This window comes from Lolium perenne, chromosome 2, assembly GCF_019359855.2.
Source record: "Lolium perenne isolate Kyuss_39 chromosome 2, Kyuss_2.0, whole genome shotgun sequence".
In the NCBI taxonomy this organism is placed as follows: Eukaryota; Viridiplantae; Streptophyta; class Magnoliopsida; order Poales; family Poaceae; genus Lolium; species Lolium perenne.
Window position 1 is genome coordinate 310,492,893 of NC_067245.2, and position 12,434 is coordinate 310,505,326.

A 12,434-nucleotide genomic window follows, 5' to 3' on the forward strand; every position below is an offset into this window, starting at 1 on the left:
GGCAAAAAAATATTAAAATTTTAAAAAATAATTAAAAATATTAAAAGTCAATTTTATTTATTTACTTAACATTATTATTACATCGTTAATTTTTTAATTAAAATAATTATTTGGAATTTAAACAATAAAGAAGTGTGACATCGACCAACATGTTAGTAGGATTGATATATACTACTATCAACAACATGCGCGCGAAGCACTTGGAAGTGGAACGGGATGGAACTTGGAAGTTAAGCGTGCTAGTGCGGGAGTAGTGTGAGGATGGGTGACCAACCGAGAAGTTTGACCACGGGTAAGTAATTTGACTAGAGATTAAGTGTAGTTAGAGACTAACAAAAATAATAGAAATTCTGAAGAAAAAAAATATAAAAAGAGGGAGTGAAAAATAAAAATGGATAATTTTTTTAAGAAATAGCCGAACCGGTACCAATGGTCTCCAGTCCCGCGGGATCCTCCGTGCCCACGTGGAGGCACCTTTAGTACCGGTTCGTAAGGAACCGGTACCAAAGGGGGAGGCTTTAGTACCGGTTCCAAAACCGGTAAGTAATTTAACTAGAGATTAAGTGTAGCTAGAGACTAACGAAAATAATAGAAATTCTGAAAAAATAAAAAAGGGAGTGAAAAATAAAAATAAAAATGGATAATTTTTTTTAACGAAATGGCCGAACCGGTACCAAAGGTCTCCAGTCCCGCGGGATCCTCCGTGCCCACGTGGAGGCTTCTTTAGTACCGGTTCGTAAGGAACCGGTACCAAAGAGGGGAGGTTTTAGTACCGGTTCCAAAACCGGTAAGTAATTTGACTAGAGATTAAGTGTAGTTAGAGACTAACAAAAATAATAGAAATTTTGAAAAAATATAAAAAAAAGAGGGAGTGAAAAATAAAAATAAAAATGGATAAACTTTTTTTAACGAAATAGCCGAACCGGTACCAAAGGTCTCCAGCCCCGCGGGATCCTCCGTGCCCACGTGGAGGCACCTTTAGTACCGGTTCGTAAGGAACCGGTACCAAAGGGGGTGGCTTTATTACCGGTTCCAAAACCGGTACTAAAGGCCCTTTGGAACTGGTATTAAAGGGGGTTTCTCTACTAGTGAGTCCCAACCCCTCGTCGTCGTCACCGTTGAGCCCACGGGCTTGGCTACAACATGTTGGTACTCCCTCCTCCTCGTGGAGGCGCTAACTAGAGCTACAACATGAGATCTCTCCCCGAGGATAGGCCACATGTACGATATTGAGAGAGCCGATGTAGCATCGAGAGAACCGTTGCCTGCTTCGGCACACCAATAGGGACACTGAGGTCATGGCCGCCAACGAGCCGTGCACGGGCTAGACGCCGATGAGCTCCCGGTCTTCCTTGCCGACATCTCCGACATGTGTCCCTTCGACGAAACTCCCTCATGTGGCACCATTTGTGGCTTTGCTCATCGCCGCCGCGCTACGACATGTGCACGACTCTGATTTCTCTATGCGTACTACGCTCGTCAACACCACACGCACCGCGAGGGCCACCTCGCCCTCAGTGACCGCCGTATTTGGGCCGCTCGCTTCCACGTGGTCCGCGAGCGGAACGCTCTCCATTGCTCTCGTCGCTGACCAAGGTTAAACCGGAATTCGCAAATTCAGGGTATAATCGACATGTTTTAGGCTCTAGGGCTAATTTCGCCCAACATCTGCGAGTTGAGAGTTAAAATATATTTTTTGGTTAATTTCGTCAAACATCTATGAGTTTAAGTTTAAAAAAAAGTATATTTTTTCTTCAGAAAACCTGCTCATCTGGTAGTGTACCATGCATCGTGCCACCGAAACACCGAGTTCCTGATTTTGTCGCCTTCCTGTACCATCTGTGGTCACCGAGCAGGTCGGTATGGACCGGAGTGTTTGATCGTCGCCGTGCACAAAGAAGAGGTGTTCACAAAAGAGGATTAGCTTAGCTAGAGAAAGAAAGGAGCCAAGGCAGAGCGGCGGGCAGGAAGAGGCCGATCGAAGCCTATCCGTTCGGCCGGCCGGCGTCGGCGTGGTGCCATGCATGAGCCTGAGGCTGGCCCGCTTTGCTTCCAAGGCGGTCAAGGATACCGCCTCCCTCGCCGCCCGTACCATGCCTCCACCTGTAAAACACCACCTCCTCGCCACACCTCACCTCGCCGTAGAAGAATACTCTCATACCTACAGTAACCCGACGCTTGGGTGAAAAGCCAAGGCCGGCGACGGGGGCGGGGTAAAAAGCATCTCTCTTCGCTCCACATACATGGCACCTCCTCGGAACCCACATAGAAATATACCCTCCCTCTCTCTCACCCTCTCACCTTGCAGGTGCAGTGCCGGAAGAGCTACCGTGTCGTCTCCTTCCTCTATTTTAACGCCCAACACCGCCCATCCTTCAGTCTTCACCGCCCGAGGAAACCAATAGCATTCTCCTCTTCGTCTCTCTCGAGAAGCACACACGCACACGCATCGTTCGAGGTTCTGACCATGGACATGGACGCCGCGCATGGCCACTACCCGTGGCTCAACTTCTCCCTCTCCAACCACTGTTAGCACTCCTTTCCATTATTTTCCACTGCTTCTTGCTTCTATCGCTTATCTTCTTCGTGGGTCGATCTGACTGATGATGCATGTATTTTTTTTGCAGGTGAGATGGAGGATGAGGAGCGGGGAGCGGCCGCCGAGCTGGCCGCCATCGCGGGGGCCGCGCCGCCGCCCAAGCTCGAGGACTTCCTCGGAGGCGGCAACGGGGGAAATAATGGCGGCGGCGACCAGGTTGTCTCTGGAGCGACGACCACCGAAGCAGCAGAGATGTACGACTCGGAGCTCAAGTTCTTGGCCGCCGGATTCCTCAGCGGCAGCGGCGCAGGAACAACGGCGCCCACCGGGCCGCCCAAGGTCACTCAGGAGGAAGCTGAAGCGAAGCAGCTGAGTCTACCATCCGTCGCGCCCCCGGCACCAGCAGAGCAGAAGAAGGCCGTCGAGTCCTTCGGCCAGAGGACCTCCATCTACCGCGGCGTCACGCGGTAAGCTATAGCGGTGATTGATTGAATGTTGATCCATCTTCTGGGCAAGAAACCTACAAAAAAAAAACTGCCCTGTTTGTTTGGGTTCTACTTAGTTCAGTAGTACACTTGTTTGCATGCAAACTCTTGGTCCATACTTGTCTAGATGCAAGTAGCTGCTTTGTTGGTTTTAGATAGAAAGATTCATGCACAAGTTTATCACATATGTGGAGACTGGAGAGTGATAGAACTAAGTACCAGCAGCTCGATCAAGCTCTGTCTGTGTCTGATTATACTGCTCATTTTGGGTGATTTTAGGCACCGTTGGACTGGTAGATACGAGGCGCATCTGTGGGACAACAGCTGCCGGCGTGAGGGCCAGAGCCGCAAGGGCCGCCAAGGTAACCACACAATACTTCCCATACATACACCTTTGCTAATGTAATGCGCTCATTGCTTTTTTGTTTCTAACTCACGCTTCTCCATGTTTTTAACATGTCAACTCGATGTGTTTTCTCATTTGTGGTGGTTGTCTTCTTCAGTGTACTTGGGTAAGAAACGAGCCTTCTATAGCTACATCTTCGATTTTTTTTTTAAATTTAAATATCTGTGTGAGAAGGATGAGGTGTGTGATGCTAACTAGTGTTCGGTGCTACATGTAACAGGTGGCTATGATAAAGAGGAGAAGGCAGCTAGGGCTTACGATCTAGCCGCGTTGAAGTACTGGGGTGCCACCACCACCACCAACTTCCCGGTAAGATCATAGACATATAGATTACACTTTACTTGCAGTTGCATAAAAGAGAACCAGTTCGGCTTGTTGGAAGAATATAGTCAAAGCGTGAGCATATCTATGTGCTGGATGTGTATCTTTATCCGGCAAGTGTTTCTTTTTTAGGTTGCGGACTATGAAAAAGAGCTCGAGGAGATGAAGCACATGACACGCCAGGAGTTTGTAGCTTCACTTAGGAGGTACACACATATGCTAATGATGATCGACCACTCTTCTATTTTGTACTAGCTAGGGTTGTGTGCATCCTTGCATGGTCATGCTCTATATGCCTGTTTCATCACTCAACTTTGTTTTCAAGTAGATTTGATGGAAAAAAAATGTAATGTTGTGCAGGAAGAGTAGCGGATTCTCCCGTGGCGCTTCGATATACAGGGGTGTCACAAGGTTCATATTTTCTCGCATGATTAGTTATTTTTTTGTCTAGCCATGTTCCACAATCTGATGTGTTAATTTGGATGCAACCATGTAGACATCACCAGCATGGTCGATGGCAAGCAAGGATTGGAAGGGTGGCTGGCAACAAGGACCTCTACCTCGGAACATTCAGTGAGTACATTTTGATGATCTATGTTGCTTTGTCGGGCATATATATCTTGGTATTAAAACCACATTTTCTACTCGTATGCATTATTCCCCTACTGCTAACTATTGCTACAAGATCTTTTCTCTTTTTTTTAGGAAATGTTTGGATATATATCTTTTCTAGTACTACATGAACTTGTCTTGATATGTTGGCTTAGTATTAAATTTCAAGTAGGAGGGAGCACGTGTTAACCTTCTCCTCCAAGCGAGCATTAGCCGCATCTTTTCATTGACAGTCCGCATTACAATACTCTGTCTTGCACGTAGGTTCATCTTAGTTTACTCTCTTCTTGTACAACTCTCGCAGCTAGATTCGTCGACATATTTTAGCTAGGTCAAGAACATCTAGTTTGACCATACTCATCCTTGTGAGTGTACAGGCATGCCCACATTTCGCTAGAATTTGTCATCTTTTATGATGGTTCCGAGCTTTATACATGCAATGGATCCAGAGAAAAGAAGCAGCTATGGCCATGCATGCATGGTTGCCAGCAATGGCAACCTGAACTCTTTTACTTTCTTTGTGCAATGCATGTAGCAACCTGCGTTTGGACTTTGGAATATAGTTACTGCTGGCGACCGGCTTTCCACAAAGCATCTGACATGTGATTATACTAGGGAGTACCTGACTGAACGGCCATTATTACACTGCTGGATTTAACTAATTAGGCTCACCACGCCTCTGTCAGCACAACAGCATATAGCTTAGTCAAAAGTCCTAATGATGCAGCTAAATTGCATTGATGCGTCTGAAGTGCAAGCTCATAGGTTATGGCACTACGTGCATACTTTCGATTATGTTCGTGGGCCATATGTTTCGTGTGTTGCATTGATCTATGTTCGTGCTATTTTATTGTAATCATACAAAATATTTATTGTCATGCACGTTGATAAGCTGCACATACTTGAGAATGGTAGTAGCTTCTTGTTATACATATGTGTGATACTCCAACTACTCACCACATGTACATTCTTTGCTTACATAGGCACGGAGGAGGAAGCCGCAGAAGCCTATGACATTGCGGCCATCAAGTTCCGGGGCCTGAACGCAGTGACCAACTTCGAGATCGGGAGGTACAACGTGGAGAGCATCATCAGCAGCAACCTCCCGATCGGCAACATGTCCGGTGGCACAGGCCGGGGCAGCAAAGCCCTGGAGTCCTCCAGCTCCCCCGATGCCGTCGAAGCCGCGGCACCGCCCTCGCTAACGTTCACTGCGCTCCCCATGAAGTACGACCCGCAGCAGCAGCAGCAGGACTACCTGTCGTTCCTGGCCCTGCAGCACCATCAGCAGGGCAACCTGCAGGGGCTCGGCTACGGCCTGTACAGCTCCGGCGTCAACCTCGACTTCGCGAACGCGAATGGCGGTGGCACTATGGCGCCCCATTGCTATGGCAATTCCGGTAGCTTCCATGATCAACAACATCAGCACCAGCACGAGGAGCAAGATCAGCAGGATCATCAGTCCCAGAGCTTGTCCATGCCGTTCGCCACACCAATGGCGCATTTCGTCGGCGGGTCCTACGAAAGCTCCGTGACGCCAGGCTCCTTTGGATACTACCCAAATGTGGCAGCCTTTCAGACGCCGATCTTTGGAATGGAATGATTCGGGGGCGGTGGCCATTCTCTGCGGCATGCAAAAGAGAATGAAGGTGGCCTGATCCTGATCGATGAGATGAAGACTGACGTAGTTTCAGAGTCACACAACAAAGACGTAAAGAGAAGGTAGGTTATGATATGATCCAAACGTAGGAAGCAGCGTGCATGCATGAGACACTGACAGGCCAGATCGAGAGACAGATGGCAAGATCAATGTGCTAACAAATGCAGCAAGCAGGGGTAGCTAGAATTTATATTTTCTGAACCTTTTCCCTTTTGTAGCTTTGGTTATGCTTTTGTCATCGCTGAGCTTTAGTTGCTTGCTCGCTCCTCGGCTTCTTTTCTAGGCTTTGTCTTTCTGGTGACTGACATGCCATCATAGCTTAGCCAGCCGGCCCAGCCCTGTAGAATGGAAGCAGAGCAGGAGCCTCTTTGTAGCTTTTGCTCTTTTCTCTCTTTTTTCCCCGTTTTGTTCTTAGCTCGATCGCTTTAAATTAGTGCCCCCTGTATTCCTGGACCAGTGTTGCTCCAGAGTCAGAGTGGATATATAAATTCTCAGGTTCATGTTTACTCAGCTGCTTGTTAACTTACCCTTGAATACAAGTACCATTGTATTGCATGATCAGTGATCGCAGTAGTTCATCGATGCATCATGCAAATGAATTAATGATGGGTATCTGGATGATGTGTGTTCTTATGCTTACAGTGATGGGAAAAGAAGAGGTGACAGGTACCAGGTTACCCTTGCGACTCAAGCTGTCCCCTAGATGCAGAGCAATCATTCTCGGCATGCTTGGATTACGCGAGCGGGGAGACATTCCTTGTTGCGATGTACTACGTCAGGAAAGCGTAGCATTCAGATCCCCAACTATTTTTCCTTTCCTGTTCCTGTCACTCTGCTTTACGTTTTCCCTTTTCTTTTGGTCTTCTGGTGGGCTATGTATGCTTTGGAGGCATGGACTGTGCACAGCCGTGTCGCGTAGCGCTGTTTTTTTTTTTTAAACGAGATAGAAGATTTGCCATTTTCATTAATTAAAAGCAATTTTTTTAGGACAATTGCCTACATGAACCTAGGTTTTCACATACACCATTACTCTTCCTCAACTACATTACTTGAAATTTGCTCCGGTGATGCTCCACAGTCTGAGCCACCTCTTTGATCTTTATGGTGAATAAAGGTGTGTTTGGTTTGTGCCCAAGATTGCTCTACCGCGCAATTAGTCATAAGTTGGCTAACATGGGCTAAAAAAATGAACTAGAGTTGGTAGTGGAGCATTAGCAAGCCAAAATGTATGCTTTTGAGGCTTGGACAGTGCACCGCCGTGTCGCGTAGCGCCTTTTCTTTTAGCGCATTTTTTAAACGAGATAAACGATTTACCATTTTCACTAATTTAATTTATATTTCAGGACAATTTACGCTAGATAAAAGATTTACCATTTTCACTAATTTAAAATTATATTTCAGGACAATTGCCTAGGCGAAGGTAGGACTTCACTTACACCATTTCTCTTCCGGGATTACATTACTTAATTTTTTTTGCTTGGCGATGCTCCACATTCGAGCTTCCTCTTTGATCTTTGTAACGAGTAAGTTGGCCGGCGAGGCATGACGATGGAAGACCGTCATATGTTTCAAATTTATCAAAACGCAAGCGTAAGTAAGGTGGCCATCTTCATCCACCAATCATTGATGCTTTCTTAATAGCCGAAAGCAAAGTATGGACATCATGTTTCCTACACCAAGGGAGGACATCGTTTCAAATGTGGAGGGGACAACGTCACTTGTAGAGAAGATGGGACGCCGATTCTGAACTTGACCGCATAAGGGACATTCGCCACAATTCTTCCAACCCCTTCCGTCCAATCAATATGCCGTCCATATGGGAGGGCCCAAGAAAAGCCATGCAAAGAACTTCATTTGGGAGGCGCCAAAGATCTCCATATGGCGGGTTGCATGGGGGAGAGAATTGTGCCTTCAAATTGCATCGTATAGGCAGAAGCGACGGAATAGGATCCATCAATGGTGAGCTTCCAAGAAATTTCCTTGATCCCCATGGTGAGTTGCACATTTGAGATGAGTTCGCAAAGGTTGATGATTTCCAAAACTTCCCTTGCTCTTCATCACCTATGTTGATAATAGTCGCCGCATCATATATTTCTTTACCATTCTCATTGTAAGGGTTTCCAAGTCCAATTCATGCTTTGGAATCACTGGTCCATTCAAGACATAACCAACAAAGTATGAGGACGGTTACGAGCTTTGCAAGGTTCAAGATGCAAGTCCAACTTGTTTAATCAGCCTTCATTGCATTTTTCATTGGTCACCTTGTCACAACCGACCCACAAATATGCTCAAAGAAGCGACATGATCTTCTTGATGACCTCCTTGGGAAACTTAAGGGAGGTGATATGATAAATAGCTTGGCAAGGAGTGAACCAAATGTGTCCTACCAATTATTTTCCAATTCCCATGAGGTGCGATGTGAAGGGTAAACCCTATACACCTACCAGGTCGGTGCTTACAAAGCACAACACACACCCTACATCAGTATGGGCTTGGCCCATGTATACATTTTTTGTTTTTATTTCCTTCCTTTATTGTTTTTGTTTCCTTTCCTTTTACATTTCTTTCTTTTGTTAATTTTTCTTTTCCAGATTCAAAAAATATTACGATTAAAAAAATTGAAAATATATTCAAATTTTAAATTATTCCTAGTTCAAGAAATGTTCAAATTGAAAAACTATTCATATTTAAATTTGATTTTGATTTTTTTCAAAACTTTTAAAATGTTCAGATTTAAAATTCATTCATTTTCGAAAGATTTCAAATTTAAAAGTTTTCACATTATCAAATTAATTACATTTTGAAAATTATTCAGATTAGAAATTTTAAGAAACAAAAAAAACATAAAAAAGCAGAAAAGAAAAAGGAAATATAATCGCAGAAGGAAAAAAAACATTATCTATGCTGATCCACTACACAACCTGGGGTGTGCGGCTCCTGGTCCGTGCCGACCAAGTGGGTGTAAACTGTAAAGTAGCCCCACCCCCCATGAAGCCAAGTGGAGCTGTACACCAACCGATGCGGCGCACACGCTGTGCCGCACATCCCTAGGTGGGGGTTTTCGGCCGGCCCATGGTGCCTTCTCTCTTTTCTTCACTTTCTTACTTTCCTTTTTTTGGTTTTGTAGAATTTGACTATTTTTAAACCAGACCTTTTGAATCTGAATGTTTTTTAAGATTTACGTTTTTTAAAAGAAAATCAAAATATTTTTTTCAGATCAAATATATTTTAAAATTTTGAACATTTTTCTACATTTAATTTTTTTGAGATTGATCGTTTTTTCCAAATTTGTTTTTTATTTATATATTTTTAAATCTACATATTTTTCGAGTATGACCATTTTCAAATTAAAAGTTTTTTATATCTTAAAATAACAAAATCTGTAAATAAAAAGAAACATAAAATAAAAAATAAACATAATTAAAAAAGACGGCCAGCGTCTAACTAGCCCGGGTTGTCCTAGTCGTTGTATAGGAAAAGCCCATGAAGTGCGTGCAACGCGGCGTGCAGTTATTTGATTTTTCAGATTGATTTTTTCAAGCTTTTATTTTTTAAATCTGCAAATTTTCCTATTATAAACATTTTTAGAAATATGTATTTTTTCAAATATTAACATAATTAAGAAAATATAGGTCAGCACATAACTGGGCCGGCACATAACACGCGCACGTGAGCGGTGTCAGTGTATAGGAAAAGGCCGTGAAGCGACCATGCGTGCCAGCCGTTGGGGCGCTTGTTTTGGGCCTGCTGGCTATGGCGGAGCTGACGGATCAAAAGAAAACGATCCCAGCGACGGAGCCAGAGGCCAGAGCCCAGCACACGTAGAGGTAGAGCCATTCCCTGGTGGGCGTGGCACTACTGCCACACGTTCATACCCTTGATCAATGCTCTTCTGGATCGTTGTCCACATACTCTTTTGGGTAGATCTGAGACTGCTGGATATGGTTAAGCATCACAGTTTGCTGGCCTTCCCCCAATATCGCCACCGCTTAATCTCCGGCGTTCATCGCCGCCGTGCTAACTACACTTGCCGCAGAGGCTATGAGCCTATGATGATGATGAACAAGGATCGAAAAGGCCTGCTGGAGGTCGCCGGAAAAGTTTGAGTACAAGCATTACAGTTTCCTGCACCAGCTGAATCTTACGCCAACCTAACTGAGATCGCCGGAGAGGTTATGAACACAACGATCCAGAATGAGCAGAGTTTCAGTTGTTAGCCTCACTCGTTACAATCTCTTGCCTGCCAGAATCGGCGGCTATCAACTCACCATTATACACAACCAAATGGTCTCCACAAACAAAAATCTTACAAACCAATACTACTACTAGTACATGATTCTCCGGGACATGGAACTCCACGAGAAGATGATCAGAATAACAACATGGGGTTGTGATGTAACAACGGGAAGCAGAGTAGCCCGACTCGTCAGGCGGGCAGCGCAAGTCCCTCGCAACCGCGTGATGCGCGCGCATGGCTCCTCAGCCGCCCCCACCGCCTGGGCCGCCGCCCCCGCAGCCGCCACCGCCACCGTCGCCCCCGTAGCCGGCGCCGGCGCCGCTGGCCCAGCGGTCGCGGCGTCGTCGCTTAGCGGCGGCCTTCCCGTCGTCGGCGCAGCCGAACACGGCGATGGCCACCACTGCGGCCGCGGCCACGAGGGCGAAGACCAGGCCCGCTACGGCGCCGGGCGCGTGCTGCGCGGTGGCGAAGCCTCTCGCCGCGGCGAGATCCAACGCCCTCACCATTTGTAGCTGGCCTCGGCTCCGCCTTTTTTGTGTGAGCCAGGAAGGAAGGAAGGAAGGACCGATCCCCCTGCCGACTGAATCTTAACTTATTCAGACGCTACTGTACCACTTTGCCCTTGGCTAGCTCCTGCGGAACCGGCCAGGTCGGTCAGGTTGTGTATTAGTACGCCACCTACTGTACATGCCACGCGTCTTGTGTGACTGTACCCTGTAGCGTATACTGTGTCCAGCGATCGATGAGTTTGAATAATCTAGTACATCGTTTCGACAGATATAAGAAAGACTTATAAATTTAGTTAAAAATTAAAGAAGACAAAGTTTGATTAAAAAAAATATATATAATTATCTACAACATGAAATAGATATATTATACAAATATATTTATGTTGAATTTACTAATATTGATATGGTATCATGTGTCACTGACGCGTCGGGCCCACCACTCCCCGCCTTGCTTCGCGCTCTGTCCGGCACGCCCGAAGCGTCTCCTGTGGAAAGCGGGACGGCCTCGGGGCGACGGACATCGTATTGGGCCGCGCCGGGCGGAAAGAGCCTTTGTGGCGCGCGACTGAGGACGGTTAAATGTCCGGCGTGCCCCAAAAACCCGACTGGAGATGCTCTAAAGTCCTAAACTTGTCACATATATGGCACATTATGGTGCAAGTTTTACAAACGACTTTACAAAGGACTCGAGTTCCTGCTGAACTCGACTAACTTTCCACTTAGGACACTATCCTATTTTCGTATGTCTAACACCCTCCTTTAATCACAATTTAACTAAGTTGAGATTATGTTTCAATTCTTTAAAACTACAAATAGGAAGAGGTTTTGTAAACCCATCAGCAATTTGATCCCTGGACACAACAAACCGAATTTCTAATTGCTTCTTCATCACTCGATTCTCTAACAAAGTGAAAGTCTATCTTAATGTGCTTTGCTTTTGCATGAAACATAGGATTCGTTGATAGATATGGCGAGAAAGAGATGTGTTTTTATTGCGTCGAATGGAGCGCGAGATGGGTGTAGATGCCGCATGAAACTACGCGGCAATACGCCACCGCGAGGGAACTACGCGCCTTAAAAGTGCGCGTGAGTCGAGGTGATGAAGATGACGAAGCTGAATCGATGATAGGCAGGGCCACCGGTTTCCCACGGTTTTTTCCTTCATCTGTTGCCCCCAATGCCTTGAGTTTGGCTTGGTTCACCGGATGAAAATTCGGGCCAATCCAGCGAAAAACAAGCTCCTGGAAGAAAAATAGGGGCCTCGATGGGGTGGGGGTGGGGGGCTACTGGGGGCCGAGTGGAGATGCTCTGGGGATGGGGTGGACATCGCTTGATGGTGGAACTCCTGGCGGGTTGATCATGGCTACTCTTCACGACGTAGATGATCTGATCTAGATGACGCCTACACCCAATACGTGGCGCACCAACTGACGATGGATTGTTTTAGAGATCCCAAGTTAATCCCACTCCGGAGGTTGAAGATGATTTTATTTGTAAACAAGGAGCTGTTGGGTCAATGGGTTTGGATCAAAGACACGATGATGGTAAAGAACTTCCATCGTGGGTTTTAATAGTAGTATTGATTTATCTCAATTGAGAAGTATCAGATCTTTTCACCTTGACCTATACGATTATGGGTTCAACCCTTGGAGGAAATTGCAGCAT

At 45.9% G+C, this 12,434-nt stretch overlaps 1 protein-coding gene across 1 annotated transcript; it reads left to right on the forward strand.

Moving 5' to 3' along the window:
• Nucleotides 1–2,305: 2,305 nt before the first annotated feature.
• Nucleotides 2,306–6,529, forward strand: LOC127336854 (AP2-like ethylene-responsive transcription factor AIL5). Its single transcript, XM_051363720.2, has 9 exons — nucleotides 2,306–2,528; nucleotides 2,628–3,006; nucleotides 3,304–3,386; nucleotides 3,528–3,536; nucleotides 3,651–3,739; nucleotides 3,884–3,957; nucleotides 4,112–4,162; nucleotides 4,248–4,324; nucleotides 5,347–6,529. Exons 1-9 carry the CDS (start codon nucleotides 2,468–2,470, stop codon nucleotides 5,964–5,966), a joined length of 1,443 nt encoding a protein of 480 aa, XP_051219680.1. The 5' UTR covers nucleotides 2,306–2,467; the 3' UTR covers nucleotides 5,967–6,529.
• Nucleotides 6,530–12,434: the final 5,905 nt, after the last annotated feature.